The sequence below is a fragment of the Crassostrea angulata genome, chromosome 3 (genome assembly GCF_025612915.1).
Source record: "Crassostrea angulata isolate pt1a10 chromosome 3, ASM2561291v2, whole genome shotgun sequence".
Taxonomy (NCBI): Eukaryota; Metazoa; Mollusca; class Bivalvia; order Ostreida; family Ostreidae; genus Magallana; species Magallana angulata.
Genome location: NC_069113.1, coordinates 13,549,371 through 13,569,691, shown reverse-complemented (window position 1 = coordinate 13,569,691; position 20,321 = coordinate 13,549,371). Strand labels below are relative to the sequence as shown.

At 35.3% G+C, this 20,321-nt stretch overlaps 1 protein-coding gene and 1 pseudogene across 1 annotated transcript; one reads left to right on the top strand and one right to left on the bottom strand.

Moving 5' to 3' along the window:
* The first annotated feature begins 19 nt into the window (after positions 1 to 19).
* LOC128175706 (neural cell adhesion molecule L1-like) lies at positions 20 to 20,296 on the top strand (annotated as a pseudogene).
* Positions 3,898 to 8,152, bottom strand: LOC128178545 (uncharacterized). The gene is made up of 2 exons (XM_052845776.1): positions 4,188 to 8,152; positions 3,898 to 3,992 (listed from the first exon to the last, which is right to left on the bottom strand). The coding sequence occupies exons 1-2, from the start codon at positions 6,855 to 6,857 to the stop codon at positions 3,978 to 3,980; spliced, it is 2,685 nt and encodes an 894-aa protein (XP_052701736.1). The 5' UTR covers positions 6,858 to 8,152; the 3' UTR covers positions 3,898 to 3,977.
* Positions 20,297 to 20,321: the final 25 nt, after the last annotated feature.

Here is a 20,321-nt window from a genome sequence, read left to right as displayed (position 1 = left end):
GGATTTCTCGCCCAAAAACATGTCTAAATGCAAGGTAAATATGCATGTTGTGTTTTTAACAGAATTGAATGTCTTTATATTTGAGGGTAAGATGTAGGATAAATATGGCATCAGTTAAGCAGTAGAGGTCGACAATGTGAACTACTTTTGCATAAATTGCCACGTTTTATTATTATTTTTATCATTAAACACTGATGTATCATAATTCGTTGCTTCATAGCGATTCTCTAAATCACTTATTGCATTTTCATTTTTTGGTTTTAAAGGATCACAATCAGTAAATCTGCCTCCATGGATAACATCAGTGTTTGAGCATGAGTATTACGACCACTTTTAATCTCCAGTGCAAGGCAAAGAATGGGATTATAAAGCGAGGAACGCATTTCTCTGTTCAGTCATTATATTACAATGATTTGTAGTATTATAAAAAAAATCATTAATATTTGTTACTTTGTATGATTATTCGCTTTACAGCTATCACTGGTTTAAGAATAACGTCAAATTTCAAACTAATGATCAAGTGGTTGTCAATGAGCAGAGTGGGGATATTACCTTTCATAACCTAACAAAAGAAGATTTTGGAGTGTATTATTGTGTAGCCGAAAATAAACATGGTTCTTCAGTATCCTCGTTCGTTAAAATTCTTGAGGCAGGTAAAAATTAATTTTGAAATAGATCATAGCTCCTTGCAAAGCAATGAATATGTGTTAGCCTCACGTCAATTAACGCTTGATGTGTATTGTTTTCTACATATATCAAATTTTCTTTAAAGCTCTTAATGACTTTAGTAGGAACAAACACGGAAAAATTACATGTAAGATATTTCATCACTGCAAGATTCCCTGTTCCAACCAACCAAATTGTCAACCAATCAATGAGTGTATATTTGACTGAAAAATTGGGGAAGGAACAGAAAATACCATTAAAACAAATGAAAACGTAATAATTGATAGTAAGGGTAAGAATAACATTTCTTTTTCTTTTTAATTTTGTCTATACAGTTTTTTTTAAATTTTAAATTACTTGTTTTATATTTGAATTTTGTATATTTGTATATGCAATTGATTTTTCTTCTTTCTTTTAAACTTTCAAATGTGTTGGGTTTTTCCACTAAGAAAGTATTAAGTATGTACATTTTCAGCAATTCCTTTTAAAGCGTTTTAACATTGAAGGTGATCTACATTTTCTGAGTATCAACAGATCCTACGACAGCTAAAATTTAACCTGTGGCATCTGGAATGTAATCGTAAGGAGGTGGTAGTTTTTTGCTAGTAATTGGAGGCATTGTACAACTACGTAAATGCACCCATCCAAATGAATACACCCCATATCGTGCATGGGGATAGGATCAAACGAAATATTTTAAAGTTCAAAGTGGTTTTTAAGATGTTAAACATTTGGTCTCTTCAATTACATGTTGTCACGACAGCCGTCGTGACTGTTCAGTCAAACACAACAGAATTCGTTTTATATTTACAATTTTTATATAAAATAAAACCAAACAAATATACATATTATAAACAATAAGATATTTAAGTTTTCTGATGTCCATAGTCTTCGTCACAGGCATGTAGAAGAGTAGTGGGTAGATATCGCATGGCGTGAGACAGTGGCGGACAGGTATTACCACGGCGATGGACTGCCAGAAACTGGATAGGGACCTTATTAAATTAAACAAATAAACATATTTTGTGTTACATGATTAATATACCTTACATAAACATAGGCTAAGTCGCACGGACTTAAATATAACATTATGGCAACAACAGCACGCCATACAATAGCACGAAACCACAGCGAATACGATCACTGCATAACGTTAAGAGTATCACACTACTTAACACAGAAAAACCACGTCAAAACGATATACAAATACTCCGTACTACACGGACAATATACAAGTACACCGAACTACACGGCAAAATACAAGTACATCATGCATTTATATCCCAATATAAAGCACACACACTCGACACGTGACCACACAGGAACACGCACGAGCAAGCACTTATGTTTAACAGTTCTACCTCGTAAAACCAGTATATCAAAAGTAACAAAAAATACTTAATATAAACTCCACAGTAATATAAAAAGACTGAGCCGTAGTTAAATTACAAAAGTATAAAATAGTTTAACTTACCCCTAATAGGAGAAAGGGTTACTCAAAACCTTAGCTGCTCATACCTGTCATGGGGAAATCGTGGCCACTGTCTGCCAGGTCTGCAATGCGGCAGTTTAAATAAAGTAAACAAACAATAGAAAAGAACTGACCAATACGTACTATAGCTGACACCGTGTCCAGAGAGGTACACTACGGGTAAAAAAACTAGTTACACAGGAACGTTAAAGAGGGTCCCTACAGGATACTAATATGTAAAGAAAACAAATACAATACCAGTAGATACTGATTTGTGACAACATCTCCCCAAACAAAAAAAAGTTCGAAGAACTTTTAAAACAAAAATAAAATTCAAAAATACTTATGCAAAAATCTACAAAAATATATTTACAAACGACTTAGACAGTCGGCTCCAACATTATCTGAGCCCTTAATAGATATAATTCGAAATCTATAAGGTTGTAATAATAATGCCCATCGCATCAATCGAGCATTGGATACTTTAGCTTGTGTCAAGTATACTAACGGTTGATGATCTGTTTCTAAAAGAAACTCCCTTCCGTATAGATATTGCAGGAACTTTTGCACTGACCATACTATCGCCAAGCACTCTTTCTCTATCGTGGAGTAGTTGACTTGCCCTTTAGTAAGTTTCTTGCTGGCATACGCGACCGGCTTCTTTACACCATCCTCGTACTGAAGTAACACTGCGCCAACTCCCAAATCAGAAGCGTCTGTCTGTAAAATAAACGTTTCATTCAAATTTGGCAATTTCAAAACAGGCGTTACCATAAGCGCCGATTTGAGGGCTGTAAAGGCATTCTCCTGTGCTTCACCCCACACCACCTTGTTTGATAGGCCCTTCTTGGTAAGATCTGTCAGTGGTGCTGCCACAGCAGAAAAGTTTGGTATGAACTTGCGATAGAATACTACCAGACCGAGAAAAGAACGTACTTGCTTCTTTGTAGAAGGTCTTGCGAAATTCGAAATCGCTGACACTTTGTCCGGAAGTGGTCGAAGTTCCTCGTTTCCTGCAATATGCCCAAGACACTCAAGACTTTTATATCCTATGAAACATTTGCTAGGTTTAACAGTAAGGTTCGCAGCACGAAGTCTCTGTAAAAAGTCTTTCATAACACAAACATGCTCTCGAAACGTACGAGTAAAAACAATGACATCGTCAATAAAGTTATCAACACATTGCATCCCTTCAAGAAGTTTTCTCATAAGGCGACTAAAACTAGCAGACGCATTGACTAACCCGAACGGCATCACTGAAAATTGGTACAAACCCATCGGAGTCTGGAACGCTGTGATCTCCTTCGAAGATTGCCCCAATGGTAACTGCCAGTAGCCCTTAGAAAGATCGAATTTAGATACATATCTACAACCTGACAATTGAACAAAAATGTCATCAGCGTTAGGGATTGTTTCAGCATCAAAAACAGTGATTTTATTGATTGCACGAAAGTCAATACAGAATCTATTAGTCCCGTCCTTCTTCTTCACAATAACTATGGGTGAACAATATGGACTTGACGACGGTTCAATTACGCCTGCTTCTATCATCTTCCGCACTTCTTCACACACGGTATCCCGGGAAACGAAAGGAAGAGGATATGGCTTCGTACGAACTGGTTCATTTGTCGTCAACTTGATGTCGTGGACTCCCAAAGTCGTCACACCAGGAACATCTGATAAAACATCTTCAAAATCGTCAAGTAATGTTCGTATTTCAGTCTTTTTTTTTCTTCAGAGAGTTCATCACTTACTGTAACTTCCCTAGCACCTTCTGTTCTTTCCTGTCCCGGAGAATCACACAGCTCATCTTCACCATCGTCTTCGTCGTCAGCAAGATCTACGACTGCAACTCCTGCAATTCCTAAACACCTGCATCATTCTCATTGTCTCTGTCAATGTATAATTTCAACATGTTTGCATGAAATGTTTTAGTTTTACCGTCCATGTTAATTCTGTAATCTACATTACCAACCTTTTCAAGTATTTCATACGGACCTCTCCATTGCAATAAAAGTTTATTGTTTGATGTCGGCAACAAGACTAGTACCTTTTCACCCACTTTCATATCTCTCTTCTTCGCACGTTTGTTGTAGTTGACGCGGTACCGTTGTGTTGCCTTTTCCAGGTTCTCCTTGGCCATCGTGCATGTTGACTCGAGCCGCTCTTTGAGATCTACAATGTATTGATAAGTAGTACGAACTTCAGGATCATTTACCTCTTTAGTCCAGAGTTCACGCAAAATTCTCATCGGTCCTCTCACTGTTCGTCCATACACCAGTTCAAAAGGCGAGAAACCTAAACTTTCTTGAGTAGCGTCACGGTATGCAAATAAAGCTGCTGATAAATACTTGTCCCAATCCTTCGGTCGTTCTGCACATAAACGCCGTAGAATCTGTTTCAGCGTCCCATTGAAGCGTTCAACAAGACCATTGCACATCGGGTGGTAAGGTGTAGTCGTAAGCTGCCTAAAAGAAAGAAGGCGACTCGTCTCTGCCATCAGCTCTGACGTAAATTGCGTACCCTGGTCCGTAAGCATTTCTTTCGGAACTCCAATTCTACAAAATATATCAATCAAAGCTTCAGCAACTTTCTCTGTCTCTATACCTTTAAGTGCTACAGCTTCCGGATAACGAGTAGCAAAGTCCACCAGCGTCAAAATGTAGCGATTGCCCCGGTCCGTAGCTGGTTGTATCGGTCCTATCAAGTCCACTGCTACACGTTGAAAAGGGACGTCGATAATCGGCATTTCACCTAGAGGAACCTTTGTTGTCCTTCCTTTGGGAGTCGTTCTCTGACAAATGTCACACGATCTGCAATAACGACGCACATCTGCCTGCACCCCAGGCCAATAGAATTCAGACATAACTTTATAAGCTGTCCTACTTGAACCTAAATGTCCAGTCATTAATGAATCGTGTGCAAGAGACATTACTTTGTTTCTCAAAGGTTTTGGCACAATAAGTTGAGAAATTTTCTTATTATTTTCAACTGTAGGTGATTGAAAAGATCGATAAAGAATACCGTTTTTCCGGAAGAATCGGACTTTGCTGCTTTCGTCTGCAGGTTGTTCAGCTAGCTGCCTTATCTTGTGCAACGATTCATCTTCACCTTGAGCTCTGATGACGTCATCTGGACTAAACGCAAGTTCTGGACCAATTATGTCAGGTACATGAAGAGGTTTGTCCTTCTTACCTTCCCGCTTCGCCTGCTGACGCGTCATCACCGCATTCACCTGACTCGACTTCCAGTTTCGATCTGGATCAGATGGGTCTCTGGCTTTTGGGATGTTTCCTATTATAAGCTCAAATAGAGGATTTTTCAAACACCAAGCATCAACTTCACCCACAAAATATGGCGTATCAATACTCACACGAGCTATAGGTGCCTCAATCTGCGATCCATCTGCAAGGATGCAAAGCCGCTTGTTCCCTGTCAGTTGCTCCTCTGGAACTAACGCTTGACGAACAACAACCCCATTACACCCCGTGTCCCTCAACACTTTCACAAAATGTTCATTAAGTATACCATCACTTGTAGGCAAGCTACCTACTGATGCACTAGCGTTACAAGAAGTGTTCAGTATACTAAAATTGTTTGCTGCGGATACGGATGAGGTAGTAGTTACTGTAGTAAATGCAGCGCACTTGCCTGGATTACTGTAATCCGAAGATCCTTTCCCGTCGACTGCCATCCCAACAGAATTCCGTCCCTTTGAACACTGATATGAGAAGTGGCCTGGTTTTTTACACTTGTAGCACGTAATATCCATCCTTGCTTTGGGTGGTTGATCTTTGGGGTTCCCTGCAGTTTCCTTCTGATCCCGCTGAAGCTGAGGTCTGGATTGGCTAGAATTCTGAGAATCAACTGATGTGTCCTTTCTGCTAGAATTGACTAAGGTTTGAATGTTAGCACATCTTGCCTCCTTATATTGATCAGCCAAAGCACACATATCTTGTATATTATTGGGAATGTGTTCTTTAAGAAACAAAATCAAGTCTTTGTTACATACTGATAGAAATTGATCACGAAGAACTAAGTCATATAGTCCTTGAAAAGTCTTGTTCACTTTCCCAATTTCTATCCATCTGTCGAGATAGCTCGCTAATCTAACAGAAAACTGGGTAAACGTCTCACCTCTCTCTGGGCGACATCTGCGAAAATGCTGTCTAAACCCATCCTCGGTTTTCTCGAAACGTTTCAACAGAGCTGCCTTCAGGGTTGCATAGTCTAGGGCCCTCTCTTGTGGCAGAAGAGAGTATACGTCCAACGCTCTTCCCCGTAGCAACGCACTAAGGTTTACCGCCCACGTTTCGCCGCTCCACTTCTGTGCTGTAGCATAACGCTCAAAACGACGTAAATATGAATCAATATCATCTTTTGTTTCTTCAAAGAAAGGCATTTTAGGCACTTTAGCAGAAGCATTACTAGAAATATCAGCTTTAGTTTCTTGTAACTGTTGTTCAAGCTTAAGTAACGTCTCTTTGTACTTACTTTCAGCTTCAGCAATACCTTTAGCTTCCGCTAACTTCATCCTCTCCAAATCCAGTTCTTCTCTCTTCAGCTGATACTCTCTCTCCTCTTTCTCCTTAGATCTCTCTGCTGCTCTCAACTCCCGATAATGAGTCTGCTGATCTATGATGAATTTCTGAAGGTCTGTCCCCTTCAACTCCATCTTTCTCCCGTGTTCTGTTAGCTCCTGTAGTGTTGGCGACTCCATCTTAACTACGCTAATTAACACAACGATCAACAAAATAATCTTACAAAAGAAAAAGCTTAAATAAAAACAATGCTTCTAGTATCAATATACCTGACCTCTCAACACTCGAGAGTTATTTCATATACACAACCTGAGCAACCTTTCTCCGTTCGGGGCCCTTCCATATATCAACGCCACAAAAAAAAAATCTGCCATTCCACTGAAAAATATAACAAAAGTATAAGTTCTTAAGAACAATATTCAAAATAAACTACAAAAAAAAAATGTGTTGACTGAACAGCTATCCCACTTCTGACACCATTTGTCACGACAGCCGTCGTGACTGTTCAGTCAAACACAACAGAATTCGTTTTATATTTACAATTTTTATATAAAATAAAACCAAACAAATATACATATTATAAACAATAAGATATTTAAGTTTTCTGATGTCCATAGTCTTCGTCACAGGCATGTAGAAGAGTAGTGGGTAGATATCGCATGGCGTGAGACAGTGGCGGACAGGTATTACCACGGCGATGGACTGCCAGAAACTGGATAGGGACCTTATTAAATTAAACAAATAAACATATTTTGTGTTACATGATTAATATACCTTACATAAACATAGGCTAAGTCGCACGGACTTAAATATAACATTATGGCAACAACAGCACGCCATACAATAGCACGAAACCACAGCGAATACGATCACTGCATAACGTTAAGAGTATCACACTACTTAACACAGAAAAACCACGTCAAAACGATATACAAATACTCCGTACTACACGGACAATATACAAGTACACCGAACTACACGGCAAAATACAAGTACATCATGCATTTATATCCCAATATAAAGCACACACACTCGACACGTGACCACACAGGAACACGCACGAGCAAGCACTTATGTTTAACAGTTCTACCTCGTAAAACCAGTATATCAAAAGTAACAAAAAATACTTAATATAAACTCCACAGTAATATAAAAAGACTGAGCCGTAGTTAAATTACAAAAGTATAAAATAGTTTAACTTACCCCTAATAGGAGAAAGGGTTACTCAAAACCTTAGCTGCTCATACCTGTCATGGGGAAATCGTGGCCACTGTCTGCCAGGTCTGCAATGCGGCAGTTTAAATAAAGTAAACAAACAATAGAAAAGAACTGACCAATACGTACTATAGCTGACACCGTGTCCAGAGAGGTACACTACGGGTAAAAAAACTAGTTACACAGGAACGTTAAAGAGGGTCCCTACAGGATACTAATATGTAAAGAAAACAAATACAATACCAGTAGATACTGATTTGTGACACATGTTAATCCTAAATGATGCATTTTCCACAAAATATTTTCATTTCCCGAGGGAATGCTTCGCTTTGCGGTGCCCTTGTTGTATCTCCGATTAAGTATCCTAGCTTATAAAGTTAAATACATTCACTCTCCACTATTGTATTTTGGTTGCTATATAATAATATTATTAAACTAGAGACGAGCTCGTTGCAAGCAACGATTAGGTCTTCCGTCGTAGCTGCGTCATACTTGTGACGTATTACAAAAAATTGATAGCTGACCATAGTACAATATTAGATGTATAAACACTGAAAAACAGAGTATTAATTTAATACTACTGTGACCGCGTAGATTTTACGGTGCTAGAGAATTCGTCTGGATGTGTATCGGTCGTGTTCAGTACGAACCGGGTGAGGGAATGTTGGCGTAAAGTGTATAAGGTATAAGGTTGTGGCGCGCTGTGGGCCGTAAGCTAAAACGAAGGTTAGGTTTGCCGTATTCCCGAAGGTCCACCAGTATACAGTTCCAGAGAAATAAACAGGCAATTGATGCAGGATTCCACATTTATTGGACGAGACTCAATAATGGCAACATTATTACAATTTAACAGACAGACATGTTACAAACAAGTCGGATTTGGCCAGTAGTGGCCTCTGGACGCAAGACTCTGGGTGCATGAGTCGGACGTGGCCGGGGCTGGCCGCCGTATTCCATACTGCGCATTGACAATTGTACATAACTATATATAAGAATCTTAACAATGAGTATAAATTGACAGGTAATGATATAAGTAAGCTGAGTGAAAGGTTAACAGATATAAAATAATTAAATAAACTCAATGAGTCTTTGATGTCCAAGAAATGAAAATCTGATAATTCCACAATGTTGTTTTAAGAGATTAACAGTCCTTGAGACATGACACTCTGTCTCTTTGAAATCACATATAGAGTTTGAAAAGTGTCAATCACTTAATAAAAAAGTGTCTTTGTAAGAAATAAACTGTGAGAAAATATTACGAAACAGATGTTGAATTTTACAAGTAAAGTAAAAAAAAAAATTATAATTAAACAGTGAATTTTGCATGGTGATACTACATGTTTATAAGCAAATACGGATCTTAACACGTTGTCTCTAGTTTGATTCGCCGCATTTCATTCACAGAGTGGGACTGTGGTTATGCCCGGTACGAAGGTAAAACGACCATTGGCAAACGTTTTACACGCATTTTTATCGAACGCAAGCGCCAATGAATCTTTTAGTACATGTATATATGCGGAGATCCTGGAAATTTTACAGGGGGTTTTGAAGAATAATTTTGTATTTCGAGGAGGGGGAACATGCGCAGATCGGAAAATTTTTTCGGGGTGGGGGTTGAAAAGTTTGACGGTTATTTGAGTTTGCCAAGGGATGTCCGAGACATATTTGGTAAGTTAATAATGTACATGTAATTGAAAGAAATTTCGAGGGGGGGTGGGGGTCTGGAACCCTTCCCCTTCTACATCCGCGCATGGAGAAGACCGATGCCGGTAATTTTACTGTAATTTTAAACAATTTTTTTAAATTATTCATATTCATAATTATCAGAAAACCAATATTATCTTTTAAAGCAGTTAAAACTTAAGATACGAACTATTTAGTCTCAGTGAGTATTGCGTCCGCGTACGACAGAAATGGCAATTTTCAAGAAATTCGGATGGACGATCTGGGTCATAGGTCGTCAATCCGATTCTTTTTCAGACTAAAAGCTACAGACCTGCAGTTAGAGATTGCCAAACTCTTACTGATTATATCAATTTGTTTGTCTCAAAGAATCATTTTTTAAATCAATAAAGTTTCACCTTAAAAAAAGAAAGAAATCGGGCACAATTTTCAATGTTAGCATTTTAAAATTTTATGGTCTAATAAAATTTCAAGAAACAACTCTTCATTGCTTTATCCGAAATATTGCATGAAAAAAGTCTTTACATCGCATTTTTTAAATTACAAAAGGATATTCAAAATGAACTTGGACTAACCGCTAACAAACAGGCATAAAGAGAGACTGAGAACCAATTTCTTCTCTTTCTTTTTTTTACATCAAAAGAAATTCAAAAATAAATCAAAATATATTTTTTCATTGTATGCGTGAATGAAAATGTAGATCAGCAAGGGGTTCTTTGTCGTTCAAGCACCTACTTAACAGATTGTTACACGGGTCTACAACGATGACAAATATCGAAAAAGCAATATTGTGGGTGAAGGATGAATGTGTAGTTTGTTTTTGAAGTTTATTTTTGATACACGTAATTATATTTATCTGGATCGGTTTTGTTTGTTGGTTTGTTTTGTTTATTAAAGAGGGGTTATAGAAATGAGTGATTTCCAGGCACGTAGCATCGTTTTTGAAAGTGGGGGGGGGGGGGAGGGGCAAACTCATCTAACAAATCTTGACAAGCAAAACTTTTGAATTTTACAAAATTTTCAAAATTTCACACCTAATTTCATGATTTTCATATCATTTTTTTTACTCGCTACCAAAATGGGGGGGGGGGGGGCAACTCCATGATAATTCAATTTTTTTTTGTAAATTTAAAAAAAAAAGTTGCTGCGAGAAAAAGTGGGGAGGGGAGATCTTTATGTCATATAACATGTGAAACTGATTTCATTCCACCCACAAGCTTGAAATATTGAAATAATTTTAATGAAAGCAATATAACTAGACGTCATAAATCTCATATCAAACGACATATTACCACTTGATTCTGCACGTCTTTTTAATGAATTTATAAACAGCGGCAAATTCTAAAATGTATTTTTGAAGGTAATGTTAGCTGCAAGTCTGTAGCCCTTGTATGAAAAATTTCGGATCGTAGTCAATTTTTCCGGGATACAGACCGAGCAGTACATATATGCAGCTAAGGTAACTAAGAATGCTTCCAATGAAATACTTTGTTGAGTAATGCGAGCTTTTAAGAAAGCAATACTTATATTTGTTTAAAATATAACACCCCAATACTTCGTCTTACATTCGCTATTTGTAGAACAAGCAGAACCAGTATCAGTCCGACCGGCCTCACCATATACATTGTTCGAATTTAATTACCCTAGCATTGCATTGCTCTGCATGTACACAATTTCTTTTAAAAATTAAACACTCAAAGTGTTCAATTATATGGCTACTAATCTATTTGTACACATAACGTTCACACGTGATTCAAAATAACCCAGACGGAAAACGGTAAAGAATTCAGTCATTGAGTCTACATTTTATAGAACTTGTAAAAAAAACACATTGCGGGTCTGAATGTTTGTTGATATGTCAATCGATCAATATACAGTTTGTTAATTATTTTCGATTGCTAAGGCTACAGCGTATTTGATGAACATTGAACAACTTTTTTTCCATGCCACTTTTTCCCATGGAAGATGGCGAGTACAAATATAAAGCATTTATAAAATTTATTTAATTACCTCTTTGGAATTGTGTATGGAATAAATAATTTATAAGTTGCTGCTGAAGGTTGTTTGGTATTTTTGTTTGTAGATGTTTTGCAAGTAAAAAACGTGAAACGCGGGGCAAGTCATAGTTAATATCCCTAATAACTGTAACTTAAAACTAGCGGCTTTGGATTCAAATATTATCGTATACGAATATTAAGTTCACTTTTTAAAATCATCTCCATGGTAATAATATTATATCCATCGCAAATCAGTATTTTGTAATGTTCTATCGGGAGCAATCCCGCATTCGTTTAAATTGCCAGGGTACATTTGTCATGTCATTAATACACATTGTGCTTTATAAGACGGTGTAATGAAGAATAATGACCCCCGTAGAATAATGACCGGGGGTCATTTTTCTACGTAGAATAATGACCCCCCTAGCTGAAGAATTATTGGATTTTTCTGAAGAAAAAAGACCCAGGGGTTATTTTTCTTCATGTTAAACATGAAGAAAAATGACCCCCATAAAAAATGACCCCCTCCCCGTAAACATGAATAGAAATTGGTTACCCCGTATCCAAGATATGACTTTGAAATTACTTAATTTTTCACTCTGTTTAACTGATTTTGAAGTTATAAACACCGAACTTGTAAATAAATCGCTGTATATAGTTTTTCATATCCGTAGCAAGTACGCACAAAACAATCTGACATTGCCACAAATTGATTGTTAACAGTTACGTTACTTCTCTCGTCGACATACGGCGGGAAATGACGCAAATAAAGAAAAATTCATACACAATGTGGATATTGTGTGATAATTAACAATAATCATGAAAGAATAATTGTTGTAATGATATAAGCAATATTCATTGGTGAATGAATTGTCAATCGAAGAATGATACATGTATATATCTTTATGGAAAAAGACTAAGGGGGCAGGTAACGTAGGAATATGAATATATACTTCTTATTTACATTTCTTGGGGAAAGTGATTTTTAAAAAAAATCATTCTGCGTTAGTTTTGTTTTCTTCTACCTAATACATGAACATCAATATTCTAAACATTTGTTGTAATGTTGTTTTGTGATCATGAATAGACTTAATTCTTTTAGAGCAAATTTGTGAAGAGTACCTGACCATAGTAAATCTTAATAGATAATAAACACTGATCGATTATAATAAGAAAATATTGTTTCTAAAAGCGGTTAGGGCCCATGTTAGGGATTTATATCCCGCTTGATTTTGATCACACGATCTTTATTGTATCCAAAGTTACCAATGCTCATAAAAACTATTGAAGCATTAATCATCTTGATATTAACTAAACTTACTAAAGTATGCCGAGGATAAAGTACAATATATTTTCTGTACGAGTACTCTCAGTACTTTGACGATTTTCCTTATTGACCATTAACCTCTACCGGCGTAATGGCTGCTGTCAGTGCCTACTAACTTCAGCTTGGTTATAATGCCTAATAGTGGAGTAAACTTTTCATAATTTTGGTTTCATCATTAATTCTGCTTAGTAAAAGGTAACTGACGACGAGCAAGAATTGGCACTTCCTTCCTGCTGAATCTCTGAACTAATATACCCAGCAGTTTGTATTGTGGAAATCCTCAATGCAAGTATAATTCATGAACAATATGAAGAATATAGAAGATGCGACGGCGAAGCGCGAAGATGCGAAGACGAAAGTGCTAAGTTGCGAAAGTGAAGAAGTGATACTACTATCACTTCTTCGCCTTAGCAATTTCGCACTCTCGCCTTCGAATCTTCACGCTTTCGCCTTTTTAGCTCACCGAGACGAAGTCAATGGGAGCATATGCTGTATCCCCGGTGTCGGCGTCCGGAGCTGGTTAAAGTTTTAGTTGCAGCTCCTGTATCTAAGCTATTAAATACTTGTCCTCTCTTCACCAAAATTACATGGATGATGCATCTGGACCTACTGAATCTGGTTCCTAACTTTCAGATGCTGGAGGAGGTTAAGATTTTTAGAGCAGGTTAAAGTTTTTGTTGCAGGTGCCCTCTAATGATTATATCTTAGTTACTACTGGTCCTAAATTCATTAAACTTGTATGGATGGTGCGTCTTATGATACTGATGCACTTGACAGGCTTGAATGCTGAATCAGAGCCATAGGTTTATGATTCTTGATGAGGTTTAGTTTTTTGGAACAGATCACATGTTTTATAGATGATAGCTTGCATAGTTGATTTAACTATATTATAAATGAAACGCAGAGGTTGCTTTAGATGCAGAGCCTGATCTCCATTATCAAGGATGCTAGAGAAATATCCTACCTCACTCAAACCTGCTTGAAAGATAGATGTGGTTGTTGTTAAATGACGTAACATGATTCCTATGATATAGTATTGTATGATTTGAAACACTATTGTTTAATAAGATACAATATAATACCATATGTTATATTGTAAAACGTTATATGATAATTAATTTTTTTGATATTTTATGATATGATGTTGTATCATGATATTGTTATGCATAGTATCGATTATTATGATACAATATTGTATAATATTAAATTGTATTATTTATTAATTATTTAATCACATGATACTATTACATATGATATTGCAATATATAATATTGCATCCTATATTATATTGTATATTCTATGATATTCTATCATACAGTATTGTATAATATGATATTGGTTTCTGTAATATAGATTTATATGACATGAAATTGTATATATGATATTGAAATATTATAAAATATCGTATTCTACGATATTGTATAATATGATATTGGTTTATATGATATATTATCATATCACATGAAATTGTATTTTATGATATTCAAATATATATTATTGTATGATAAAATATGTATAATATGATTGTATCATATAATATTTTACTTTATCCCATGATATTGTATCATTTATATGACACAATGTTGTATCAAATTATATTGTATTATATAATACAATTTCATATAATGTATCAAATATGAAACAGTATCATACAATACTATATTATACAATATAATATCATATGTTTCAATGTTATGATGTATTGTTGTAGTATGGTATTGTTTCAAATAAAACTATACTGTATTATGGTTTATGATATTCTATTATTTGATCAAATACAATTATAATGTATAACACATTACAAATGCCATATCATACATTACAATATCATATCACAATTTTTTACGGTATTCTATGGTAATATATAATATATATTGTAAGTTTGATAGGATGCAATTTTAATTTTATATTATTGTATTGATTAACATATGAACATATGTACGATATTGTTTCAAAACAGAATCCATGAATATCCAAGATCATAAAGGATGGTTTTCATATAATATGATAAAGGTGGTCTCATAAAGGTGATGCCTCATAAAAGTGATGCTTCGTCTCGGTGAGCTTTGTAATCTGTGATTACCTATGTTTTATAATTGCGGAGCTCTCCATCGTTTAAAGGGTTCCGAGGCATATTTTGGATTTTTTTTTATAGAATTAATTAAAATAAATTATCAAGGGGGATAGGGTCACAACTCCCTCTCCCGTTTTACTGCGTAAAATTAATAATATTGAATTTTCCGGGGGCTGGACCCCCTCTCTCCCTCTAGATCCATGCATGAGCAAGGGGTGTCGCATAATTAAATTAGAATGTTACTGTGTTGGTCCACGGCTGGTAAGTGACAGGAGTCTAGAAGTGCATATGTACACATTGTGGCGGACATTAAATTTTGTGTGGAGTAGATAATGATTAGGCATAGCCAGCGCTGGTAAACATATATGTTACATGTACACATTAAAATATTTATAAACATTCATAGTAAGCGCGATGGCCTAGCGCATGCGTACCATTAATAGCATGGATTAATCGAAAAACCTTGGCAAGTACGGTGCCTGTATTAAAATCTATGTAATCGACCGAGACTTGCTGAATGCAATCAAAAAAGGCGAAGGCGAAAGTGCGAAGATGCAAGGCCAGAGTGCAAGTTGGGAAGGAGCGATAGTAGTATCGCTCCTACGCCTTCGCACATTCGCACTTTAGGCATCACATCTTCGCGCTTCATCGTCGCATCTTCGCACTTTTGCTCCTTCGCCTTCGCACTATCGCCTTTGCAACTTAGGTCGAAGTGGCCCTATCGGAACACCATAGATATATGTAAATGTAATTGTTAAGATAACAACCATACCCCGATGCAATACGTCAATATCTTGTTATAACGGAAGGATTTTTATTTTCTAAGATATACCCCTTCTTTCACTTTAAGTTTATTTGAATATGAATTATAATTTCTGTTACTTTCTGTAAACTGCAGCAGTAAAAATAGTGTAAAAACTATTTCACAAATAATAAAAAAATATGAAAAACTTTAATCTATAAGGGGGTCATTATTCTACAGGGGTCACTTTTCTTCATGTGGAGTGTGCTCATTTTTATGAAAATGACACTTATTCTTCAGGCAAAGGGGTCATTTTTCTACGTAGAATAATGACCGGGGGGTCATTTTTCGGCGTAGAATAATGACCGGGGGGTCATTATTCTACGTAGAAAAATGACCCCCGGTCATTATTCTACAGGGGTCATTATTCTTCATTTCAACGGCCGTGTATACGTATTGTAGAAAAGTTGAGTTTAATTACCATGCATTGGAACCATTTTAATAACACATCTCCCAGTACTGAAACTATTCAAAATGTCTCTGTTACAGTAACACTGTGGGGCTTTAAACGTGTACGTCCAGCTCTACAAGCACATGCACTGTCGTCTAGGCGACGGCCTGAATCTCGTAATGCATCTAAATATAGACAGGGGCACAGTAATGAAACAAACAACAAAAATAAGGTCAAAAAAGTTCATCTTTATGAAATGAAAATGTACATATGAATAAAAACATTTGGGAATTTTATGTGGAATTATTTTTGCGCGCTGCATGTATCAGTTAGTGCATTACAAGAAGACCTTTCATAACCTCCTAAAAGTGCACACCCCCACAAAAATGGACCGAACTGACAAAAATTGTTTCTGCAAATACTGACTATAAATTACGAAAACATTAAATTGAATACTATGGAAGGATTCAAAATTAATTTCTTTACAACTTTGCCTCAATAATGCATTATAATTTTTATTCTTTTACAAGTTATTGACAAGAAACTTTTGACGCCTCTAACTCCCTAATTATAGGGGCCAGCCCCTTTTTCTGTATACCGAATGAAAGGTCTTGGTAAGACCAAGAACTTTTAAATACATGTTATAACAAATTTTTATCAGATAGAAAACTAACACGGAAAATACGCGAATTTTTTTGAATTGTTTTCTTACTTTTGTTTCAACATCTATACCACCCCTTTTATTTGCATTTAAATAATTAATAAAATATGTGTCGCACAAATTCAATGTATTAGCTTCCAAACAAGCCCATCTTTGAGACACTGCCAGTCATTGTTAAAGCTAAACCCCCCTGGACAAAAGAAGTCGTTCAATTTTACTAAAAGGGGAATAACTCAAAACCGGATAGGGATTTTCCTCAACTAAAATATGCAACGACAACATCTCGCGGCATGTTTTCAGTCCTAAAAATTTCAAAACAATCAGTGAACAAACGAGCGAGATATTAAGGATCAAAGTTGGCGTCTAAAAGAAAAAAATAATAATAAGAAATTTGAACTTTTTTCAGAATAATAGTAAGGTCTTCCGCTCCCAGCGGAAGACCTTAACTAGTGAAGCTTCTCCTTTCATTAGCAGGGCTACATAACTTTTTGATTAACCGAAAGATAAACTTATAGAATTATATTTAGAATTTTTTTGTTCTATAGCAGCTTGTAGGATTACTTTGTCACATTACATAGGTTAATAAAAGGAACTCGATATATTGTGAAAAAGGACTGCTGGGATCTCCACTTCATCAATTTTTGTAAGCATGCTTGTATAAAAATACTTCATAGTCTCAAAATGGAAAAACAATCCGAAGGCTAGAATTAGAGAAAATGCAATGTTGCAATGCGTTTTTTCTGGAAGGTGAGAAGCGTTCAATCACATTTTAAACTTTTGACTAAAAATGTTTCATTCTTAACTTTTTGCAATTTTTTTTGTTCTTGTAACAATTTTATTTTTAAAAAAAATTCATAGTCCTGTTCCGAACATAGACTGGTTACTAAAAAATGGATCTGTTGTAAAACCTAATTCAAAATTCCAAAGTGTAAAAACCGGAAGACATATATTTATATGGAATGTAACATTTGATGATGATGGTGTCTATACATGTGTTGCCGACAAAAGCAACTTGACCATGAATTCATATCTAAATGTTACAAGTAAGTAAATGGATTACACGTATTCGCAGTGAAAATAATTACAAACTTAAGCTTATTTTATGGCATGCCCACGTTTCAACAAAAACAAAATCTGACCCAGTTCTACTTTTACGTTTAATAACTTTATAGGGGGCCATTGGGGAGTCCCTGCTACAACAACAAAATATAATTTCGTCTTATTGATATTTTTAGCTCCGCCAATTTTTGTTGATGTTGGTAATCGTTTTATGATGAAGTTAATACTGCTCTCACACGCGGGTAGGTTAAGGCAACTCCGAGTTTAATGACCGTCAACATTATGATCAATTTAAAAACTGTTTATTTTTATGAAAACAGTGCTGAATATGAATACCAAGTGAATGTGTTCACCAAGATTTTATTTTTCTACTTCGGAATCGACTCGATCTTTGAAGCTGCCGTACCATGGTATCACGTGACAGTTAAAAAATAGATTTCTTTTTTACCTTAAAGTGTAACACTACCCCGAAGTTCATTTGTATGTTTGCTACAATAATTCAATCGGCAATTAGTTCATGTTTATAAGTATTATATATAATTACTGCTAGAATCCTATTGTTAATCGCATAAAATAAATATTGTAAATATTTATCGGAAACCCTCTCAACTTCTATAATTTCATTATAAATATTACGTATTTTTCATTTCAAACAACAAAGCACGGGATTCTAGCAGCACTTTTCAAGTAGTTTAGGTCATATACCGTTAATATATACCAAAGTCATCCTTCATAATATCCGGGGTAGTGTTACACTTTTGCCTTTTTTTGTACACACTGACAGAGGAAAGGCTGGTCAAGCCATATAAATGTCGATCTGCTTACCTTATAAAACTAGCTGATTAAACAAAATATCAATGCCTGTATTATCCTGATTATATCCTAACTGACACTCATCTAAATCTTAGGTATCTGTATTGAATAAGTCTTATTTCGGCATTGTTTACACTGCATTCCGATGATTTTTTTCTCCCGACATGATCTTCTCTATTAAACATGCTTGTGACGAAATCAATGATACTTATACGTAATAGAGAGAAATCGAAGATATATTCAGTTATAAGAGTTTCTAGTGATATTTATTGATATAAATAAAACAATAATATTTTTTCCTACACCCTATTGATTTCAAAATATTGTCATTTTATAAAAAGTAATTAAGCAAATTAAATAATTTTAATATACCTTTACTTAAATCATCAATTTAAATTTTTCATTGACCTTTTCATTAATAAACGTTGAGGAATTTGTAATTAAATTGAAGCTTTTATATTGAACTTGCAGATCCGTTATATAGGTTTTCAGAAGAAAAGAAGAATCTACATATTGGAACCAATGTTCCAATTTCAGAGAATGGAGACTGTTGCACATGTGTTATAGAAAACAGCAAAGGAATTGGAGTTGCAAATTTTATCGTAACTGTTAAAGACAGAGGTATTTCGGGTTTAAAATTTTTCGTATACAATATTGTGAGTCTTTAGGAAAAGAAATATAAAATATTATGAATTAATTAATGAAGTAAAATGAGTCAGTCATTATCTTGAAACTTTACTTTTAAAATGGTACAGGGAATTTTAGGTACTTTTTGGTATAAATTGCACTAGTATATTCAAGAATATTAATTATAAAGAAGGTACAGTTTCTATCAACATTTGCCGTAAAACTCAAAGGTTGTTAAACGAGGCCGAGTACAGATCGAGTACGCACGCTTTTGCGTAGCGTTTCATTTGTATTGTGACGTCATCTTTTTGCTTGGTTGGCACCTTGTCGTGACGGATATGGTTTACTGTTTTGGTGTCCTGTCGATCCTGAAAAGATAGTAATCACAGAGCCAGAAACACAAAAACAGTCAATTTTAAAAAAGCAAATTATAATGAATCGCCTTAAAACCTGCGCCAAAGAAAACAAATTACACAAAGCCACCTTAAGTTATAGGGAAGACTGGTGGATCAAATTCCATGTGGCGACAGCTGAGAATGTTTACAGGGAATCCAAGACGTCATAATTTGAGCTTAAATACTCCAAAATGTATGTAAGTTTAATTCAACTGATTGTAAAACATTTAGGTAGTCCATCCATAACTTTCATATTTCATATCTTAAAGAGTTTAAGTTTGATCTTTAAAATCTTAGTGAGAGTTTAAGGGGTTTATTAAATAACAAGGATTCACCTTTGAAATTTAAAAAAAATAAAATTGACAAATTTATCATATGTTGAAGTTAACATTGAAGTCTATGGGAAAAATGCTTTTTTAAATATATTTCTTTAGTATTAGTAATTTCCTTTCATATCTCTTAATAAGTTAATAACGGTTTTCTCCCTCAATTTTAATCATTATTATTGAAATGAATACCATAAAATGTCTTTGTTCTAGACTATGGGATGAAAAATCATCGAAAGTGTTTATAATAAAAAAAATCGTTAATGATTTCCT

Bases quoted from the DNA above. Each gene is read 5' to 3' on its own strand.
- LOC128178545 (XM_052845776.1), bottom strand. From the start codon at position 6,857: ATGGAGTCGCCAACACTACAGGAGCTAACAGAACACGGGAGAAAGATG.